The following is a 22,886-nucleotide window of genomic DNA, read 5'->3' as shown; positions in this document are numbered from 1 at the left end:
ACCAAATGTCCAAAGCCAACCAGGAAAGTAGTTATTTGGAAACTGCAACCACAGACTTTCCAAGAGGATAGACAATCCCATTGATGAAATCCAGAACCCCTTTGGAGCACACCACGTGTAACTTTTGATGAGTGCAAAATCTGTGTACCTGTGTATAGAAATAGTTGAGCTGTACACTCATGCAGTTATTTAAATGTAAAGACTTAATATGAATGTATAGTCTGTGTACCTGACAGTAAGGGGGTACACAGCCGAGGGTGCAGATCAAAGGCACACAGTTTCACACAAACCCTTGTACGTGTGCAGAGACACTTCATACCAGTGCAACATGTGAACAAGCCCAATCTCATGATATGAATTAATAACATTGTTTTCTGCTGCTCCAGAGAAGCGGACACGGAGCAATGGATCCAAACTACAAGAAAGAAGATTCCACCTAAACATTAGGAAGAACTTCCTGATAGTAAGAGCTGTTCGACAGTGGAATTTGCTGCCAAGGAGTGTGGTGGAGTCTCCTTCTTTGGAGGTCTTTAAGCAGAGGCTTGACAACCATATGTCAGGAGTGCTCTGATGGTGTTTCCTGCTTGGCAGGGGGTTGGACTCGATGGCCCTTGTGGTCTCTTCCAACTCTATGATTCTATGATTCTATGAACATGCAAGCCAATTTTACCTGTGAGATTGCCTTAGACCACATACGCCTACACAACTGCTCCAATCTGAGCAACTGGCAGCATTAAAGGTCCTGCATAAAGAATACTCATTCTACTCATTCTGCATTTGCAATAAATCAGTATTTTAGTGTGGCAGCACATACACTTTGCAACTCCCTGCCTATTGACCTTCACTGTTCTCAGCACCTGCTAAACCTATCCAAACCTGTAGAATGTTGACATGTGTTTTATTCTGTTTTTTTAGCTTATGGTTGATATCTTTTGAAGATTTTATATGGCTGTTTTTCACTGTGTTTTACTGATAATTTCATTGTTTCATTCTTTTTGTAAACTGCTTGAGGTTTTTTGTTTGTTTGTTTTTACGATCAAGCAGCATATTTAAAAAAAAATGGTTTATTTAATGCGGTCTCAGCATGGGGAAATAATCAGAAAATAGACAGAAAGTTCCAAGTGGTTTGTTTTGCTTTCTTGCAGACACAATAACAGAATATGAATGTTGCAACGATTGGCGTCTGAGTTCAACAAGTCTTGTTAATAAGTAACCACCATGTATTCAACAGGCTTGTGATGACCTAGGGTTCAGGCAGATAAACGGGCTTATGTTTCACCGCAGGCAGAAGCAACTATTTTAGCGCCACTTTTAGACAAAGGGAGCTATTTTAAATCCACTATTTTTAGCTCGCCCTGGCAGTGTCCATCAGGCACGCTCAAGACACTGGACACCACCCTCTAAAAGAGCTTTCATCTCTGCAATCACCACAAGATTATGCTAGAACTTTTCTTATTTTTATGCAATGAACTCATGTGCATAAATTTTTTTGAAAAGTAATTCTCACGGTGGCTAAGCAAAGAAAAAAATTATTTAAAGTACAATGCAGAGTAAACGGGCCTAACACATTTTGTTGGTTGAGGTGGAGCCATCTCTTCCTGAAGCAAAAAGTGTTTATTCTCGTGGCTGTAATTTTTGAACCTATATATTTTTTTATTGTTGTAACTCACTCTGGGAGCTTATGGTGAAGGGCAGGGAATAAACAGAAAATAATAAAAATAGGAATACCATAGCCTAGGCTGGCCAAGCTATTTGGCAGTAAAGACAGAAAATCCCGGAAATTTCTCTTCTGGAACGTAGGAAAGATACAACCCTTCAGTATCTATTCATTTGTGGCCCTTTTCTGACGCTGAAAAAACAGCCGCCTGAGGCGCCCTTTGGCCAGATTATAGTGAGCTTGCCGCTTTATTTAAAAGCATGACTCTTAAAAGCAACTATTTAAAAGCATATATATCGTTTTTTAGTTTTGCGCACTTAAAAGATATTTGAAATATTAAGCACTAATGTTTTAAAAGTCTGTAAGTGGTATGCAACTTAAAAACAAGAAGCAGTATCATTAAAGAAGACTGTTGGTGTTCGTGTGTCTTAAGTCTGCAAGGAAGACAAAAACTTTGCAGAAATAATAAGCGTGTGTGTGTGTGTGTGTATGTATATATGTATGTATGTATGTATGTATACGTATACAGTATATGTATATATGTGTGTGTGTGTATGGGATTGTAAATAAACAAGCAGGCACCAGGCAAAAAACTTTCTTTTTTCTCTTGTCAGGCCTTTGGCTTTTAATTTTTCTGTGGCCTCTTTCAGTGAGTAGGATGTTAGTCCTGCCTTTTAAAAATATGAACGTTAGATTTTTTTTCCCTGGTTTTGTTGCTTTTTATCTACGTGTAGCTTGGAGTTACCTTTGTATAATAATAATAATAATAAATTTAATAAAATAATAATGATGACAGGAGAGAAATTAGACCCTGCTGACCAAGTTAAAAGGAATTGTTCCTGCCATTGATTATTATTGTTTGTTTATGTGATTGTGAGGAAATTGGGCAGCTGAGAGAAAAGCGAGGCGTTTGGGGCGGTATCCAGGCAACGCTATAACGGCTTCCATCTTTGTTGAGGCGTGAAGCCGGGCGGGGCGGGGCAGCCCTTTATTGGCCGCCATCTTGGAATCGGGCACAAAGCCGCATTTAAAGGAGGGCGTGGCTTCATAAATTTTCAAGGAGGAGGGAGGAGCGAGGGAGACCGAAATCGTGCCTGTGTGCGTGCACGTGTGGGCGCCAGAGCAACTTTGTCCTCCTCGCCTCTCCCCCCCTCGCCTCGGATCGAGACCCAGACAAGCCTCCCCTCTCCCACCCCACCGGGGGAGACGCCGGAGAAAAGGTGAGTGAGGGAAAGCGAGCGAGCGCGGGGGATGCGCGCCTGCGTGTGTGGAAGGGTCCAACTTTCAGGAAGAACCGGGGGGGGGGCGGCTCTCGACCCGGAGTCCCCTTTTCTCATAGCGGTTTTTAATTAATGGAAGAGACCATTTGGGGAAGTAAAAAGGGGGGGGGGGGTGGAGCGAGGAGCCTAAACCCTCGTTTCCTCTCCCCCCACTCTTATAATATTTAATATATTTAAAAATATTAAAATAGCAACACATAAGCACCACAAAACAAGATATAATAATTATAAAGTAATAATTACATTATTTTATTAAATTGTACAGTGGTACCTCGGGTTACATACGCTTCAGGTTACAGACTCCGCTAACCCAGAAATAGTACCTCGGGTTAAGAACTTTGCTTCAGGATGAGAATGGAAATCGTGCTCCGACGGAGCGGCAGCAGCGGGTGGCCCCATTAGCTAAAGTGGTGCTTCAGGTTAAGAACAGTTTCAGGTTAAGAACAGTCCTCCGGAATGAATTAAGTATCCCTGTACTAATTATAATATTGCAAAGTAAGGAGGGAAGGCAGACTTTTCTTCCTCTTGTAAATCCGTCGAAACTTTTTCTGCAAGCCAAAAATAAGCAGACCTCATGGCCAAACTTAGCCTGCCCAGTGGTCAGGGATGATGGGAATTGTAGTCCCAAAACAGCTGGATGGCCAAGTTTGGCCATGCCTTTATGGGAGAAGGCTCCCCCCCCCCCCCCGCAGGAAATATCTCCGCATAGCTTTTTATAAACCCAGGTACAACTAAACTAAAAGGATGCTGTGATGACTGAGAACCAGCGTGGGCTTATCAAAACAAGTCATGCCAGACAAATCTCATTTCTTCTCCTTTTTTTTTAAAGAGTTACAAGCTTGGTGGATCAGGGGGATGCTGTGTGCGTAGTGCATCTTGATTTTAGTAAGGCTTTTGACAGAGTCCATCGATATTATTGTAGAGAAGTTGGTAAATTGTGGACTGGATGAGGTTGCTGTTAGGTGGCTTTGTAGCTGGTTGGCAGACCAAACCCAAAGAGTAGTCATGAATGGCTCCTTTTTCATCCTGGAAAAAAAGTAACAAAGTGGGATGCCACAGGATTCTGTCCTGGGCCCGTTTTCATTCAGCGTATTCATAAACCAGTTGAATGAAGGAGTTGAGGGGATTCTCTTCCAGTTTGGAGATTGCACCAAACTGGGAGGGGTAGCTAATGCCGCAGAAGACACAATCAGGATTCGGTATTAACAGATTGGAGAACTGGGCCAAAACCAACAAAGCAAATTTCAATAGGGACAACTGTAAGGTTTTGCACTTAGGCAGGAAGAACTGGCTGCCCTAAGATAAGGGACGCCTGGCTTTCCACAATTTAAGGAAGGATATTGATAAGCTGGAACATGTGTAGAGGACAACGACCAAGATGTTTAAAGGTCTGGAAACCAAGACTTTTGAGAAACAGTTGAGGGAGTTGGGTATATTTAGCCTGCAAAAAAGAAAAAGAAAAGAAAGGTGACCGAGAGGGAGATATGATAGGTAAAGGTAAAGGGACCCCTGAACATGAGGTCCAGTTGTGACCGACTCTGGGGTTGCGGCACTCATCTCGCTTTATTGGCTGAAGGAGCTTCTGGGTCATGTGGCCAGCATGACTTAGCCGCTTTTGGCGAACCAGAGCAGCGCACGGAAACGCCGTTTACCTTCCCGCCGGAGCGGTACCTATTTATCTACTTGCACTTTGATGTGCTTTTGAACTGCTAGGTTGGCAGGAGCAGGGACCGAGCAACGGGAGCTCACCTCATCGCGGGGATTTGAACCGCCGACCTTCTGATCGGCAAGTCCTAGGCTCTGTGGTTTAACCCACAGCGATAGCCACCTTCAAAAGGGCTTTTTCATAGCTGTCATAGGGAAGAAGGAGCTTGTTTTCTCCTGCTCTGGAGGGTAGGACTCGAAGCAATGGCTTCAAGTGACAAGGAGATTCTGACTAAACATCAGGAAGAACTTTCTGGCTGTAGGAGCTGTTCGACATTGGAACTGTCTCTCTCAGGTGGTCATGGACTCTACTTTGTTGGAGGTTTTTAAGCAGAGGTTGGATGGCCATCAGACATGGATGCTTAATTGAGATTCCTGCATTGCAAGGGGTTGGACTGGATACCCCTCAGGGTGCCTATGATTTTTTGAAAAAGCTTTTTAAAAAGCCCCACAAATTATTAGGAAATGTTACATGGCTGTTTATACAGTATTTCTGTTTCTCCTCAGGAAATGCCTCCATATCCCCCTCTTACCATAATTCTCCCCTGCCATATTTCTTCATTCCCCCCTTTATAATTTGCCAACTTTAAAGAAATATTTTGCCCCATCAGCCCTATCCCACAAGTTTTAAGTATCTTCCCTCATAATCGTTGCCCCTTTGGTTTATTATTTTATACATATACTTTGATCCAACATATGCAGTTCAGTTTCAGTTTTCCTTGTGGGCTGTGCAGGAGCAACTCTCATACTTATAAATGCAGGGCTGTATCCTTTATTAGACCTACTCAGAGTAAGCCCACTGAAACTGACGGACATTACTAACTTCTGTGTGTAAATTTCAAGGGTTCTGTTCTGAGTAAAGCTTGGTTGGTTGCAACCTGTTATCTTGAAAATGCTTATGGCTTTTAAATGGAGAGAGAGTCTCCAACAACCCTTGTTCTGCCTCATTATTTTCTTCATAATTTTTTATATATTCCCATATATGGCTGGGCTGAGAGGTGGAAGGGCAGGCAGGCAGCATCTTTGGGGTTGAGGGAAGGAGCTGAACACAAATATGACTCTTGGATCCTCCTAGTTTGAGGGTAGGGGCCATATTCTGTCAGAATGATGCAAAGCCCCATTATGAAAACTCTGCAGGGAAGGAGGTGATTTTACACTCCAGTTTTTCAGTCTGGCAAATGACTCCTGCTGTGATGCATGAAAGAGAAACTATATTATTTATTCAAGAGATGTATGCTTCCTTTGTTTGCATTGCCCATAGTGGCTTGCAACAATTAAATGCAATATCCCATTCTTCTTCTTCTTCTTCTTCTTCTTCTTCTTTTTCTTCTTCTTCTTCTTCTTCTTCTTCATTTCTTATATTTTGCACCTCATGTTGAGCCCAGAGTGCCTAACAACTTACTGCTATTATTGAGAGCATCTGTACCCCGTTATTCAGCCAAAAAGGCTCCCATGGTGCCTTGCATACAGTCAGTTAAAATAAGACAGTTCCTGTTCTCAGGCTTACAGTCTTAAAAAAACAACAACACAACATGCAAGGGAAAAGGGACAGGGAGGGGAGAGGAAAAAATAAAACTCAGGCCCTAAGCTCTTAAAAATATGGAATGGAAACAGAACAACTAACTTCATATAAAAACACAATTAACAACTCTTAAAACTGCGGCATTAGACACTGACACCAGTACTGATAAAGACAGGATATAATTATAAAAGTTAACCAGGTGACAATAAACAGATGGAAGCAGGCTTTTTACTATGACATTTCCTAATGCAATTAAAGGGAGAGCTGCCACCCTCTCCAAAACTCTTCTTTTTATTTGGGAGTGGGATGAGACCTTTTCAGCAATGGTGCATAAGAAGATAAATGTTGGTCACTTGGCTGCAGAATCTATAGCTCTCCAGATTGCCAGATGTTGGGTTTTTTACTGCAGCTGCCATCATGCTTGACCATTAGCCATGCTGGCTTGGGTTGATGGGCAACTTGAGTCTAAAAAGGTAAAGGTAAAGGGACCCCTGACCATTAGGTCCAGTAGTGACTGACTCTGGGGTTGCGGCGCTCATCTCGCTTTATTGGCCGAGGGAGCCGGCGTACAGCTTCCGGGTCATGTGGCCAGCAGGACTAAGCCGCTTCTGGCGAACCAGAGCAGCGCACGGAAACGCCGTTTACCTTCCCGCCGGAGCGGTACCTATTTATCTACTTGCACTTTGATGTGCTTTTGAACTGCCAGGTTGACAGGAGCAGGGACCAAGCAACGGGAGCTCACCCCGTTGCGAGGATTCGAACCGCCGACCTTCTGATCGGCAAGCCCTAGACTCTGTGGTTTAACCCACAGCGCCACCAATTTGAGTCTAGAGAACCGTAAATGCTCTCAGTGCTTCCTACAGTGGAAAAGCTCCCCCAACATTTCAGTGTGAAAGAGGAGCCCCTTCATTCTCTAATTGGAGGAGCACATCATCTTATGGTAGCTGAAATGGGGTGGACATCTCATACCCTGATTTTGTTCCTGTGGGATGCAGGGAACACGTTTGCGTATCCTGACCACCAGGCAATGGATGTAGACTTTACCCTTCATGAAATTACAGCGAGAAATTCCCCTGAAATAAATACTGGAGCTATATGAGAATTATCATTATAGTCCTTGGTGTTTCCTAGTTTGAGGAAACTTGGCACGAAATCAGCACCTAAGAAAGACCACACAGTACTTTTATTTATATGTATTTATAGTCCCATCATCCTGGCTGTAGTTGCAAACATCAAAACAGCTTGCGGGTATAAAGAGAGTTTAAGATACAATGTATAATTCCCCCTCCCCTAATTTTAAAAAATTTAAAGCACAAAGCAGAAGAATAGGTTAACAAATGCAACTTTGATAACCATCGCTACATACCTGACTTGTTTCTGAAGAAGCTTGTTCTGCAACTCAGCCAACAAATCTGAAAGTTACTTGGCCATTGGTCTTGCAAGCTGGGGCTTGATGAAATAGCTGGACTCTACCTGGAGGATTGCATGTTAGCCGTCCCCAAACTTCAACACCAGTAAAAAACATTAGTAAATGCAGAGACTTGGTCCACCATGCATTTAAAACAATATGATAGTAGTTTAAACAGGCATGACTTCCCCCAAAGAATTCTGGGAGCTGTAGTTTAAGGGTGCAGAGAGTTGTTATGACCTAGCACTGAGATGATGCAAACTCTTAAAGGACCATTAAAAAACCTTAAGAAGAGAGTGTTTTTAAGGCCCATTTCAAAGACTACAGTCGTACCTTGGATCTTGACCGCCTTGTGAGTCGAACGTTTTGGCTCCCAAATGCCACAAACCCGGAAGTGAATGTTCCGGTTTTCAAACGTTATTTGAAACCTGAACGTCCTCCATGTCTTCTGATTGGCTGCAGGAGCTCCCTGCAGCCAATCAAAAGCCGTGCCTTGGTTTCCAAACATTTTGGAAGTTGAATGGACTTCCGGAACGGATTCCATCTGACTTCTGAGGTACCACTGTAGTAACTTTGGTGTTCAATTTGCAGCTTTGCTTGGGAGGGAAGTGTGGCAAGTCTTGCATACCCTCCAAGTCTGAGTGTTGGGAACAAGGGCAGCGGCAATTGGCTCCTCTTTCCACCTCCTTCTCTCATTTTTATTATACATTTTTATTGGGGGTTTTTAAACATATCATTTCCAACAATCATTTAAGATAACTTCTTATCTTATACAGTATTTTAGACTTCTGTCAACAACTTCTGAATATTTTCCGTTCTTTATCACTTGTTCTGCATTTCTTAATTTCTCTATTACTCTTAATTATCCTTAACTAATAATTCTCATCGGATGGGACGCGGGTGGCACTGTGGGTAAAAGCCTCAGCGCCTAGGGCTTGCCGATCGAAAGGTCGGCGGTTCGAATCCCCGCGGCGGGGTGCGCTCCCGTTGTTCGGTCCCAGCGCCTGCCAACCTAGCAGTTCGAAAGCACCCCCGGGTGCAAGTAGATAAATAGGGACCGCTTACTAGCGGAAAAGTAAACGGCATTCCGTGTGCGGCTCTGGCTTGCCAGATGCAGCTTTGTCACGCTGGCCACGTGACCCAGAAGTGTCTCCGGACAGCGCTGGCCCCCGGCCTCTTGAGTGAGATGGGCGCACAACCCTAGAGTCTGTCAAGACTGGCCCGTACGGGCAGGGGTACCTTTACCTTTACTAATAATTCTCATCATAGTCTTTCTTGCAATATTTCAAATAGTCCTCCTTAAAGAACGTCTTGCAGTCCTACTAGCATAATCCGATTATTACAATTGCTTTTCAAATAGTTCAAATATTTACTCCAGTCTTCTAAGAATCTCTGATCCCGCAGATTTCGAATCCTTCCTGTTAATTTATCTAATTCTGCATAGTCCACTTTCCACATCCTTCTTGCCAGCTTTCCAATAGCATTTTTTTTTTTTTGAAGCCCTGCTAAATGGACGTTTGGTCTATCCATCTCAGCAATTCTAATGAATTAAAGCTAACCCCTCGCCCTGTTCGCTGCTTCTGTTACAATTGCGGTCCATGCATTTAGAAGAAGTTTCGGTCATGATGCCACCACCTGAAATTAGATCCGCATTTTGGGAATGAGAAACAGGATCTGGGTGTCTCCTCAGCAGAGCTGCTGCTCACATAACCCTTTCAGAGCTGGTTTCTGCTCCAGTTGTAATTGCTCTTGGCACCAGTGCTATTTTTTTCTCCAGAGTGGCTGCCAGCTGGAGAGAGTCCCAGTCAAGGAGCCAGGATCAGGCTCCCTCCTTAGCAAACTTTGATCCGTATCAAAAAAACCAACAACCCTAACTTTGATCCATACCCACAGTCATAACTCCAGCAGGAATGCAGTCAGGCTGCTAGGGGTTAGTTGAGGTGACGGGAGCAAGTGAGTTTCTCTGCCTCTGTCTCTCTCATGTCCAAACAGCAGAGGTGAAGCTCAGGTGATAAAGATGACTAAAGCAGTGAATGTGTGTCTGTGACAAAGAAGTTTGTGCAGTTTGGACTCAGAACCTGCTTGCTATCCTTCCCGCTGCTAAGCAAATCAGTCTCTTAAGCTTAAGCCAGGAAATAGTATTCTCTATGCAATTGAATATCAATATACGTATCAAGGCTTTGAGATTAGACCACTGAAGAAGCCCGGAAAACCACCTTGGGAGTGTGCTACCTGCAAGCCCCAGTAAAAGGGCCCCATCGGGGGCGAACAGCGGCCTCTTGATTACTTGGACTGCCAGGGCGAAACAGGTGCAAAATGCCGGCACCCTGTCTACAACTTCGTTAACATCCATCTACAACTTCACTAGCATCTCTCAATATTGTGAACAACACCGGACTTACCTTTTGTTGGTATCACTTTGAGAAGCCAAGTTACAGGGAATCAGGCAGAGGGCCTTCTCGGTAGTGGCGCCCGCCCTGTGGAACACCCTCCCACCAGATGTCAAGGAAATAAACAACTATCTGACTTGTAGAAGACATCTGAAGGCAGCCCTGTGGGCAGTTCGCTGGTTTCTGTGACTTTGCGGTTCTGTGACTTTTGTATTTTTCTCAGAAGATTGATAAAGAATGTGTAATTATTTTGGTAATGAGATTGTGTGTATATTAGTCGCCAATGCGTTGCAGAAGTCGTACTACATCCTTCCTGCTCCAGGTTGGCCACTGTGAGAACAGGATGCTTCCTTATAAGGCAATCGTTCTCCTGATCCTGCAGGCTCTCCTTAGGACTCCAGCCCTGGCACTGACTACATCTCTGGGTAGGACAAGTGAAAACCCAGTATAAAATGTGCCGTGGGTCACCTCAGCTGCTTTTACTGTTGGGTATTGATTTGGTAGGGGACGCTGTTGGTGCTGTGGGTTAAACCATAGAGCCTAGGACTTGCCGATCAGAAGGTTGGCGGTTCAAATCCCCGCAACGGGGTGAGCTCCTGTTGCTCGGTCCCTGCTCCTGCCAACCTAGCAGTTCGAAGGCACGTCAAAGTGCAAGTAGATAAATAGGTACTGCTCCAGCGGGTAGGTAAACCGCGTTTCCGTGTGCTTCTCTGGTTCGCCAGAAGCGGCTTAGTCATGCTGGCCACATGACCCGGAAGCTGTACGCCGGCTCCCTCGGCCTATTGAGTGAGATGAGCACCGCAACCCCAGAGTCGGCCACGACTGGACCTAATGGTCAGGGGTCCCTTTACCTTTATTGATTTGCAAATGTTCCTGGCCTTCCAAGATCCACCTGCTTCTAATATGACTGCCAGCATTCTGACTTGGAGGTTGCTGGGGGCAGCAGCTGGCTGTGTTCCTAAGATATGGGGCTGTGTGGAGCGAGTGGAAAAAAGAAGCCCTAGCAACCAGCAACACGGAAATTTTCATCCTGTGCTAAATCCTCTGCAGAACCTACTTGTTAGAATTTGCAAACATTCCCCCCCCCCCCCAGCTCACCTTAGATGGCTTTTGTTGCTTGGAAGAAGGCGTGAGGGTTGAGGAGGTATTTGTCAGTAAGAACCAGTTAGCTCAGCCAGCCAGGGCATTGCTGGAAAGACCTTGAATCTTTGCTTCTCTTGTTTTTTTCGAGATTGGAAAAGGCTAATCTGCTACCTCCCATCAGCCACAGCCGGGCCAGAGGCACCCTGTGTAAACTCCTTTGGAAGGCTTATGCCCAGGCCCAGACAGAGGGGTGGCGGCCATATGGGCCATTTGGCCCGGGCCTCCGATTCCAAAGGGGACCTTGGTCAGCATATTCACAATCGCAGGGGATGCACTGGGGCAGAGGCGCAAAGGCGGTGGCGGCGGTGGGCAGAGGAGCGCGGAGCGGGCGCCGGGTGGGATGAGTTTCAATATATTAAATTAAGTGTTTCTTTCAATCAACAATGGCTCAAGAAATCCTAAATGGTTTAGCAATAATAAACATAAACCACGATAAGGCGAAGTTGCTTGATTTTTCCTGCGTAATTCAAGAATTCGCAGAAAAGAAAGCTAGGAAGGCATTTTTAAATGTAAATACTTAAAATAATCCTTTTCCCTGTGTATTTTTAAAAGCACTATGGTATATCTATATTTTCCATTTTGTCTTTATATGCAGATACGGTTCAAGCCTTGAAATAAAATTATTTGTCAGCATATCTTTTGTGAAAATTATTTATATACCGGTACTTATTTATAAGACTTCAGTTATCCCCAGGGTAAAAAAAAAAGGGGGGCACATTATCTACTTGGCCCAGGCCTCCGCCTGGCTCTGCAAGGCCCTGCTTATTCCATAACAAATAAGCCAGCCCAGGGATGTGTTAGCCCAAGGGGGCCGTTATTCCCATCAGGGCAACCTTCTGAGGGCCACGTGCCCGTGGTGGGTGGGGCCAGAGGTAATAGTGGGTGGGGGAGCCAATATAAATTTTATCTTTGCTGCTAGCAACAATCGCTTTGCTCTGCCTCCACAGCTGGAGGCAGTAAGTCGTCTGCATCCCAGTTGCTGGAAACTTCAGGAGGGGAGAGGGCTCTCGAACTCAAGTCCTGCTTGTGGGCTTCCTATTGGGGCTTCTGGGTGGCCGCTGTGAGAACAGGATGCTGGAGTAGGCTGATTTTTGCATGCTTACACGCCACCCCCGGAAATCGTGTTCCGGTGGCGCAGCGGCAGCAAGAGGTCCCATTAGCGAAAGCATGCCTCTAGTTAATAACAGTTTCAGGTTAAGAACGGACCTCTGGAACATATTAAATTCATAACTAGAGGTACAACTGTATTGGGGTTCAAAGACAACATTCCAGCCAGATCAATGAAAAATTGGTGTGTGGAGAAGCAAGGCCAGTGATGGGTGTGGTCTGCAGAGAGTTTGAGGGCCAGGCAGAGAGATGCAGGGGCCACATTTGTTCTCTGGGAGCCTGAGGTTCCCCACCCCAAGTTAGCCTTTTGGGTGCCACAAAGTTCCTTGCCGGTTTTGTGGCTGTGTGATTCCTTCCTTCCTTCCCTCCCTCCCTCCCCTTCCGTAAAATGGCTACATACAAATTCAATAAAACCAATAATACAGCACAAAGTGATACATAGTTTAGCAATTTCAGTTCCAGAGCCACAATGTGTTGATTAAAACCTGAGAAAATAAAACAGTTTTCTGACCACCTGCCTATATTATATGAAGCAGGTGCCAGGCAAATGTCATTTTACATGGTCTTAAAACAGTCCGTATAGGTTCTCCACGGTTGGGTTTGTCAGGAGGAGAACTTTCCTTTCTTCTTCTTTTAAGTATGAAGAGAAGGGAGATACTGTGCGGTTCTTACGCATAACAAAAGTACCTTTTTGGTGACGTTGTCTTTACTGTAAAAAGGAGGAGAGGCCCTCATTTTGATTCCTTTTGAGGGGGTCAGTAGGGAATTTATGGCTCTGCTCTCGGAACTGAAAACGTTTTGCAAAAGAGAGCACCGTGCACAACAGCCCTTGTTCAAACAACGGCGCATTCAGACTAGACAATCAAAGGGAGCGTTTATGCTTGACAAACAGAAGGGTGTCTCTAGAGGGCTGGATCTCCACTGCCCATTGGAGCAGCGGGCAGAGAACCCTGCCCCTCCGATTGGAGGGAATGCCAGGGCCGGCCTCTGATTGGCAAGCCAGGTCTGGCATCCGCAGGTCTGGGCTGGGCTCTGGTTGGAGCAGGAGGGCACCTTTGAATGCACACCTTAGTTGGCTTTGTATGTGCAGTTACTGAGAGCCCAAGCGGCGTCTGTTTGCATAGCTGTAGAGCGGAGGCTCAGAGGCTGCTGTTGTTCTTGGCGGGAGTCCATTTTGGAGAGTGGCTGTGCACTTGATCCAAGCAAGGTCAGCGAGCCTGAGAGTCTCACTGTGTGTGCACGTGGACAGCCGCAGGAAATAACCTGGAGCGCAGCAAAAAGCCTGTCCAGCTGCAGTGGACAATTGCATGGAAGGATCACTCCACCAGGCAAGTGTTGCGATGGGTCTTGCAGGTTTGGGCTGTTGTCCCTTCTCCCCGCCTCGCTGCTTGCCCAGCCCTGATCTCCTCCTTGGAAATATCCTTTATTGTAAATGACCTCCTGCTCCAACTCCCTTTGCTCAGAGTGGGAGCCTGAAAAAGTCTCACCTGGAAAAGGCAAGTGATGTCTTAACCCTTGTTCCCTTGCAGAACCCCTAAATGTTTAGTGTGTGATTTGTGGCAGCCATGGAAAGAGAAGAGTCTTAGTTCGGTGGTGGAGGAAATCTTGCTTTGTGTCCCAGGTTCAAATCCCCAACCATCTCCTGGTAGGGCTAGAAATGTAGGGCTGGAAATGTTCCGTGCCTGAAGCCCTGGAAAGCTGCTGCCAGCCAGTGTTGACAGTCCTGGGACTGATGGGCTGAGTCAGCCTAGGGCATCTTGCTATGGGGGTCCTGGTCTTGGGGACTCCTTGGCTGTTGCGTGGGGGGGAAACGAGGCAAAGTGGCTCTGCAATGTATGTTTTTATTAGAAGTAAGGTGGTCTGCAACTGTGTCTGACTCAGAGTAGACCCACTGAAACTGGCCATGTCCGTTAATGTCAACTACAGCTCATAACGTTTGTCTAGCGAACAGCTGAACAACTTCCCCTGAGGAAAGGATCACATATGGAATTACTCGTTTAATAACAATTGCACCTTATCAGCCTTGCATCTTATCTGCTGTAAATATGTGCCCTATTTTTCTTTCTTTCCTGGATGTGTGCAAGATAGTTAATTGCAATTAAACCTGTTAATTAGGCATGTGTTTGTGTAGCTCTTGGATGTGGATTCTCCTCTCAGCTGAGCAATTACTAGGCATTTTCATGCCACTCGTCAGTCAAAAAAGGCTTACAAATGTCCCTGAGAAGACAATCCCCACCCTCGCAATCTAAGGTCACATCCAAACCAGACATGATTTAAATCCCATTTCCCTCCCCCAAAGGATCCTGGGAACTGCACTTTGTTTAAGGGTGCTGAGAACTGTGAGGGGTGAACTACAGTTCCCAGAATCCTTTGAAGCAAGCAACATGCTTTTAAATATATGGGTGTGGCCTATGAGACATGACACAAAAGGAAAGGGGAGTGGGAGGGAAGAGGAGGCGAAAGCAGATCCAGGCTCTAATTCTTAGTTATAGTTTTCCCCTAGCCTAGAAGAAAAGCACTGGTTACTTGCCGGAGCCAGAATGTCAATGGTTGCAGTGAATAAAAAATCAGAGGGAGAGGAGCATAAAATTGCTGGTCTTTTTAGCCATATTAATAGAGCAGCCCTCCTGTTCCAACTCTCTTCCTTTGCCTGATGGAATGGCTGCTGAGCTGACTGCTCTTGTTGTCCCTGGCCATTGGCCGTGCTGGCTGGAGCTGATGGGAGTTGTTGATAAAAATGGGTAAAAAGGTAAAGTCCAGTTAAGTCCAGTCAAAGGTGACTATGGGGTTGCGGCACTCATCTTGCTTTTCAGGCCGAGGGTGCCGGCATTTGCATGGCGAGTTCCCACCTCCCACCAGTAAAAATAAAGACACATGACACCATTAGTTTAGGTAAATGGGCTAAAATTGGCCACAACTTTATTGGTTACAGGTAAAGAGCAGGGGATGCGAGTGGCGCTGTGGGTAAAAGCCTCAGTGCCTAGGGCTTGCTGATCGAAAGGTCGGCGGTTCGAATCCCCGCGGCGGGGTGCGCTCCCGTTGATCGGTCCCAGCGCCTGCCAACCTAGCAGTTCGAAAGCACCCCCGGGTGCAAGTAGATAAATAGGGACCGCTTACTAGCGGGAAGGTAAACGGCGTTTCCGTGTGCGGCTTTGGCTCGCCAGAGCAGCAATGTCACGCTGGCCACGTGACCCGGAAGTGTCTCCGGACAGCGCTGGCCCCCGGCCTCTTGAGTGAGATGGGTGCACAATCCTAGAGTCTGGCAAGACTGGCCTGTACGGGCAGGGGTACCTTTAAAGAGCAGTATTGGTTTAGGCATTGGTTCTATCCGGCTTCAGCCTGTTTGCTTGAAGACCGGGAAGGGTTAACACCAGCAGGGGGAGCCCTGCTGATGCACATAGGCTTCGGACGAGGCCACGCCCCCCAGAATCCTTTACCGGACTACCCTTCAATATTTGGGGGAGGTGATGGCGCTCCTCCCCCCCAACACATCTACATAACAATACCCCTACCAATGCCTAACCACCAATACCGAAGGGGTTGTGACGATTTGCTACAAGGTAGGCAAAAACCAAATGGCCGGTGCCAATTTGCCAAGTGGAAAAAATTCCTACCAGGCCCCTTGACGGCGACCAACCGAGGTCCATAGCAAGGTCAGAAGGGGAACCTTAAAGGGCGGGTGGGTGGGAAAACCTCAACAGCTGAGCAGAACCAAAGAGGGAGATCCTGGGGCTGCGCTTGCCTTAAATGAGCCGATTGGCTGGCGCAGGGGATGACGCGGCCCGAGGATTCCCCTGATCGCGCGGGGGCTCGCATGTGTTGGGGGCGTGAAGCCCGCAACACCACTACCTCCCGAAGTGGCTTTGTCCACAGACAGCTTTCCAGATCATGTGGCCAGCATGACTAAACTGCTTCTGGCGCAACGGGACGCCGTGACTGAAACCAGAGCAAACAGAAATGCCGTTTACCTTCCTGCCACAGTGGTACCTATTTATCTACTTGCACTGGTGTGCTTTCGAATTGCTAGGTTGGCAGGAGCAGGGACCGAGCAACAGGAGCTCACCCTGCCACGGGGATTCGAATCGCCAACCTTCGAATCAGCAAGCCGAAGTTGTTGATAAGCAGCTTCCAGTGGGGGCACCTCAGGCTAGCATATGTGGCCTCCTGCTTGCTTAACCTTTCTCCCCACTTCCTGTTTCCCCCAGGTCTCTCGCCATGGTGAACGAGTCTTTCGGCGCCGGCAACGGGGTGGCCGTCCTCGGCAACGGGGCGGCTGTCGTGAGGTCCGACGGCAGCAGTGGCAGCGACAGCTCCAAGGACAGCTCGCGATGCTCCACCCCTGTCCTCGACACCGAGCGGCACGACCGTCTGTGGGAGAAGATGCGGAGGCGGCAGGAGTCCGGGGACAAGTGGTTCTCCCTGGAGTTCTTTCCTCCGAGGACATCCAACGGGGCCGTCAACCTGATTTCCAGGTGAGGGGGGTGCTCCCGGGCAGGCTGTTGAAATCCGAGCGTTGTGTAGAAGCCGCCAGTGGGAGAGGGATGGCAGGAGCGCGGGGTTCAACTATGGAACTCGCTAGAAACACCATAACCAGACACTGGAGAGACCTGTCAGGAGTAAGCATAGACCAGTGGTACCAAATAGTATGGGAAACAGCCCTACTAGAAAAATTAACCAATAAACTGACACGGGGACAAACAGAAGAAGACGCCTTCACCCCGGTATGGCTCCCTTTTATCACATACACAGCCCAACAGGACAAAGACAATAATCCACCAACAGCATACAGTATGGCTAACCTGATCCAAAACACCCACCCACGCCACTCACACACGAAAACAAAGATCACCACAGCCAACCACAAACAAACAACCACAACCTAGGCCAACCCCAACCTCTCTCACCACCAAAGGAACACAAGTGAACAGCACAAGCAACGCTCACACCAAACCCTACATACATTAAGCAAAATAGAAACATCGCCAACCCACCCCACCCCCACCCATCTTCCCCCTCCCCCCTCCCCCCCTAATATCTCAACAAATGAAACTGATTTGTAAAAATGTTACATGGAAAAAATATGAGAGACATTACACATACTTCTATAAAACAAGAAAATCTTTAATAATAATGATAAAAGCTTAGGTTTTTTTAAAAAAACAAAAAAACCAACAACTATGGAACTCGCTGCCACAAGAATGTATGGTTGCCTTGTGAGAGCTTAAGAATCAGACCTGTTGACCCACCTAGTGCAGCATCCTCATCTCAGTGGGAAGCCCAGAAGCAGGACCTGAGCTCAGCAGCAACTCCGCTCACCACATGTGGTCTCCAGCAGCTGGTAGGGTGGCACTGTGGTCTAAACCACCGAACCTCTTGGGCTTGCCGATTGGAATGTCGGCGGTTCGAATCCCCGTGACGGAGTGAGCTCCCATTGCTCTGTCCCAGCTCCTGCCAACCTAGCAGTTCGAAAGCATACCAGTATGAGTAGGTATTTTTTCTTTTTTTTTGGAAAGAGTTGCAAGCTTGGTGGATCGTGGGGATGCTGTGTGCTGTAGTGTATCTTGATTTCAGTAAGACAAAGCAAATCACCGTGACAAGGTGAGCTCCTATTGCTCTGTCTCAGCTCCTGCCAAACCAGCAGTTCGAAAACACGCCAGTGCAAGTAGATACCGTATTTTTCACTCCATATTTTTCATTCCATAAGACACACTTTTTTCCTCCTTAAAAGTAAGGGGAAATGTCTGTGCGTCTTATGGAGCAAATGCGTGGTCCCTGGAGCCGAATTGCCCAGGGGCGAAAAGCAGATCATGCTTTTTTTTTTTTTTTTTGAAAGAGGGAAGTAGGTGTTGAAACAAAGCCACTAATCTGCAAGCAATGGGGGAGGGAGATAAGGGAGGTTAGCGATAAAGGAGGCTGCCTGGGAAGTAAAAGCCCATGTATCCTCAGGATTTTTGCACTGGGTCACCCCAAATTCACCATCAGATCACATAGCATGTCCATGGCTACAGCCTGCACCAAAAAAACCACGCATCCACTGTTTCGTGGGGCCGCAATGGCGCAAAATGTGGTTACAAATCACGGATCCACATGGATTCGCAGGATTTTTGCAGTGGGCTACCCCAAACTCACCGTCACTGTCTGTGGCCACAGCGTGAACCACAAAAATCATACATCCACTGTTTTGTTCAGAATATTTTTTTTCTTGTTTTCCTCCTCTAAAAACTAGGTGCGCCTTATTGTCAGGTGCGTCTTATGGGGTGAAAAATATGGTAAATAGGTACTGCTACTAGCTACCACTTGGTTGGATAGTGTTCTTGAAGCTACCAACATGAGCCTGACCAAACTGCGGGAGGCGGTGGAAGACAGGAGTGCCTGGCGTGCTCTGGTCCATGGGGTCACAAAGAGTCGGACACGACTAAACGACTAAACAACAACAACAACTAGCTACCACTAATACGTAGTAGAAAAGCCTTGGGCATTCCCCTAACCTTTAAACATTTTTTTCGACTCATTGTAAATCATTCCCCGGAATGCTTTTGTTATCTTGCACGTCCACCACAAACTTTTTTATTTGTTTCTGTTGGGTGGCAATCTGCAGGCTTGACCGCATGGGTGCGGGCGGTCCGCTCTTCATCGACGTGACCTGGCACCCGGCTGGCGACCCAGGCTCCGACAAGGAAACCTCCTCCATGGTGATGGCAAGCACAGCGCTCAACTACTGTGGCCTGGACACCGTCCTCCACATGACCTGCTGCAACCAGACCAAGGAGATGATCACGGCGCACTTGCAGAAGGCCAAGCGGCTAGGTCTCAAGAACATCATGGCGCTGCGTGGAGGTGAGTTGCCTCTGGGCCCGCTTGTAGTAAATCGAGAAAAGATGGTAGCTAGATAATCGAGCAGCTGCTGTTCCCTCGGGTCTGAGAGAGATGGGGTTGTGGGGCCTCTCCATTGGCTCTCTTCGACCTCTTTTCTGCTGGTCATTCCACAAGTGAGGAGGAGTCCCCGCATTTTCTGTTTTTCCTCTTCCCTCCTCATCCATCTTCCTTTTGTGTCGAGTCTGTTTTAGACATAACAAAGAACAAGTGCTCGCTTTGACTTTCCGCCCTCCTCCATCCCCATCTTGCTTTCATCTTTGGTTCAGATTGTAATAATTATTTTAACGGAGAACGAATTTGTTCCCCTCCTCCCAGTTCCTCTTTGTCTTGCGTCTCTCTTTAGTTTGTAAATCTGGGAGCAGCCTTATTGTTGGATCTGCTTATTCTGCTCTGGGAGCCTACTTTGCTTTATTTGTTTTGGCCGAAGGAAGAGGTGGTGATAACAGGACTAAAACCAGGCCCATCAGGAGCAGACATGGATTTCCATCTGGGATGGAATTTTTCAATCCACTGAGCCTCCGCTGTCTGTCGGACAGACCAGAAAAGCAGTAGGCAGAAGTTCCTGCTTTGTTGATCCATATCAGGGGTAGGCAAACTAAGGCCCGGGGGCCGGATCTGGCCCAATCGCCTTCCCAATCCGGCCCGCCGATGGTCCGGGAATCAGCGTGTTTTTACATGAGTAGAATGTGTCCTTTTATTTAAAATGCACCTCTGGGTTATTTGTGGGGCATAGGAATTTGTTCATATTTTTTTTCAAAATGTAGTCCAGCCCCCCACATGGTCTGAGGGACGGTGGACCCGCCCACGGCTGAAAAAGGTTGCTGACCCCTGATCCCCATGGAAGGAGGAGGCCTAATTTTTAATTCACATCCATGCTCATTGGATGTCTTGTCCAGTGCTTATTTAACCATTAAGGAAAACACATATGTGCATCAAGGAGCAGGGGGCATCACAGAAAATTTTCGTTGTCAGATTTACCATGGACCATATGGTGCAGCTGAACCAAAATGAGCTGAGCGTTCATTTTCTCAGTTGAAGTATATTAAAAATCCCAGCTGAGCAGCTATGTAATGAGGCAGGCTGGACGCCTTATCTCTACTAAGTACAGAAGCAGGTGTATTACGTAAGATTAATTTTGAGGACCTGATCAAAGACTTTGCAAAAGCAGGAGAATATTCTTTTTATCTCTAAATAAAGTGGAAGTATACAAAAATGAACATAATTTTCCATCTTACAGTAGGTTTCCTTTCATTTCGAATAATAAAATTTTGTTTTATGGTTTATTGTTTGTATTTTGAATTGGCTATACCGTATTGGCCTGAATATAAGCCTCTCTTTTCTTTTCTTTTCTTTTCTTTTCTTTTCTTTTCTTTTCTTTTCTTTCTTTGCAAATTCCAAACGTGAAAAGTTAAAGTGTGGTTTAACTTTGCAACCTTACAAAAATTGGCTTTTACAATATTGCTGCTGAAATAGACATATGGTAAAACGGAACAGGTGTGAGTGCCTGCCGAATTTTAAGGGAGCAGCTTATATTTGGGTATTTTCTCCCCCCCCCTCCTCGAATTTTAAAGGTGCAGCTTATATTCGGGTGCAGCTTATATCCAGGCCAATACGGTGTGTGTGTGTGTGTGTGTGTGTTTGTAAGTATGTATATGTGTGTGTGTGTGTGTGTGTGTGTATGGGGGGACACCCCCAAACCTTATAAGTGCTTAGGGCTTCTAAAGGGTTTAATCCAGCTGTGGATCTTGTCCAGGAGAGAGAGAGAGAGAGAGAGAGAGAGAGAGAGAGAGAGAGAGAGAGAGAGAAGGTAGCATGAATGAAGTAAAAGAGATTATTGTGGACTTTAGGAAATGTAAATTGAATATTCAGCCACTTATTATTGAGGGGAAGTGCGTGGAACAGGTCTCGGTTTTTCAGTTTTTGGGAATGGAGTTGAGAGATGACCTAACCTGGGGAGAAAACAGTAAAGACCTGATGAAGAGAGCACAGCAGAGGTTATATTTTCTGAGAATCCTCCGGAAAAACAATCTCTCAAAGGACCTGTTGATGGCATTTTACCAGTGCACTGTGGAGAGTGTATTAACTTATGGTCTGTGTGTGTGGTTTGGGAGCTGCATGGTCAGGGGAAAAACAGTGCTGTCCAGGGTTGTAAAGACTGCGGAGAGAATAATTGGCTGCACTCTTCCCATCTATGCTTCCAGGTGCCATAAGAAAGCTGCAGAGATAGCGCAGGATAGTGCGCACCCCGGAAATGATCTCTTTCAGCTTCTGCCTTCTGGAAGAAGGTATAGGTTTATAAAGACCAGGACTAGCCACCTGAGAAACAGTTTCTACGCAAATGCAATTCTGGTTCTAAACGCAGCATAAGGAGTCTCTATAGTATATTGTATTTTAAAATGGGGTTTCAGAGTTTTTAGGGGTTTTTCAATGTCTTATGTAGATTTTTCAATTTCATTGTTCTGTATGGGACAATGACAATAAAGATAACGTATCGTATCGTAAAAGCTGGTATTGTGGGGAGTGTGTGTATTTACAAAAGTGTTGACCTGGCACTTCCTGTCTCTCCCCACAGACCCCATTGGGGAAGAGTGGCAAGAGGAGGTCGAGGGTTTCAACTACGCTGTTGACTTGGTGAAGCACATCCGCTCTGAGTTCGAGGATTACTTTGACATCTGTGTGGCAGGTAAGAGAGAGAGAGACTGGCAGTGTCTGTGCACACATAGCAATAATAGTAAGAATAATTTTTATTTATACCCCGCCCTCCCCAGCCAAGGCCGGGCTCAGGGCGGCGAACAAGCCATAATAAAAACAAGTTGAATGAATACAACTTAAAAACAAGATTAAAATACAACAATTAAAATATTGAAATATTAAAATGCAGCCTCATCACAGGAGGAGAAAGGAAAAAGAAAAAGAGGGGGAGGGAATCAAATTGGCTCCAAGCCAAAGGCCAGGCGGAACAACTCTGTCTTACAGGCCCTGCGGAAAGAGATCAGATCCTGCAGGGCCCTGGTCTCATGAGACAGAGCGTTCCACCAGGCCGGAGCCAGTGTTGAGAAGGCCCTGGCTCTGGTTGAGGCTAATCTGACTTCCTTAGGCCCCGGGACCTCTAGGGTGTTGCTATTTATGGACCTTGAGGCTCTCTGTGGGGCATACCAGGAGAGGCGGTCCCGTAGGTACGAGGGTCCTAGGCTGTGAAGGGCTTGAAAGGTCAAAAGCAGCACCTTAAATCTGACCCTGTACTCCACCGGGAGCCAGTGCAGCTGGAAAAGCACTGGGTGAATATGCTCCCATGGCAGAGACCCCGTGAGGAGCCTCGCTGCAGCATTCTGCACCCGCTGGAGTTTCTGGGACAGCTTCAAGGGCAGCCCCACGTAGAGCGAATTACAGTAGTCAAGCCTGGAGGTGACCGTTGCATGGAACATGCCAGTTCTGAAAGGATTACTAAAGGAATGTGAGAATCTGAGCTGGATAGAGATCCGCTCTGTGAACCGACTTTAACTCTGGTCTGGGTACATAAGAAAAGCCTGCCGGATAAGGCCAGTGGCCCAACGAGTCCTGTTCTCGGATCCCTGTGGGAAAACGGTCAAGCAGGATTCGAACACAAGAGCAACAGTATTTGCCTTTCATTCACGAGCCACACTTTTGCACAGTTGGGTATCATCCGAATAATTTGTAACCTTTGGTAAAAACAAAACAAACAACCTCCACCCCTGAATTCCCCTGTCTTTCTCGTTGGCCCTGCAGGTTACCCCAAGGGACACCCGGAAGCAGAGAGTTACGAGGAAGACTTGAGGCA

General features: G+C 46.5%; 2 protein-coding genes across 2 annotated transcripts in view; both read left to right on the top strand.

Annotated features, from left to right (window-relative positions):
* The first annotated feature begins 2,630 nt into the window (after nucleotides 1-2,630).
* The window catches only part of LOC114590105 (methylenetetrahydrofolate reductase (NADPH)-like), a 95,923-nt gene continuing 75,667 nt past the window's right edge, over nucleotides 2,631-22,886 (top strand). Inside the window, exon 1 of the mRNA XM_077931112.1 lies at nucleotides 2,631-2,877. The gene's annotated coding sequence lies outside the window, so the exon portion shown is untranslated. The remainder of the gene's footprint in view (nucleotides 2,878-22,886) is intronic.
* LOC114602805 (methylenetetrahydrofolate reductase (NADPH)-like) overlaps nucleotides 13,237-22,886 on the top strand; it is a 13,685-nt gene continuing 4,035 nt past the window's right edge. Inside the window, exons 1-5 of the mRNA XM_077930915.1 lie at nucleotides 13,237-13,539; nucleotides 16,417-16,683; nucleotides 18,810-19,048; nucleotides 21,660-21,770; nucleotides 22,835-22,883. Coding sequence (XP_077787041.1) covers nucleotides 16,427-16,683; nucleotides 18,810-19,048; nucleotides 21,660-21,770; nucleotides 22,835-22,883 — 656 coding nt within the window. The 5' untranslated portion in view covers nucleotides 13,237-13,539; nucleotides 16,417-16,426. The remainder of the gene's footprint in view (nucleotides 13,540-16,416; nucleotides 16,684-18,809; nucleotides 19,049-21,659; nucleotides 21,771-22,834; nucleotides 22,884-22,886) is intronic.

Source organism: Podarcis muralis, chromosome 7 (assembly GCF_964188315.1).
Source record: "Podarcis muralis chromosome 7, rPodMur119.hap1.1, whole genome shotgun sequence".
Lineage (NCBI taxonomy): Eukaryota > Metazoa > Chordata > Lepidosauria > Squamata > Lacertidae > Podarcis > Podarcis muralis.
This window is presented reverse-complemented; position numbering and strand designations above follow the sequence as displayed.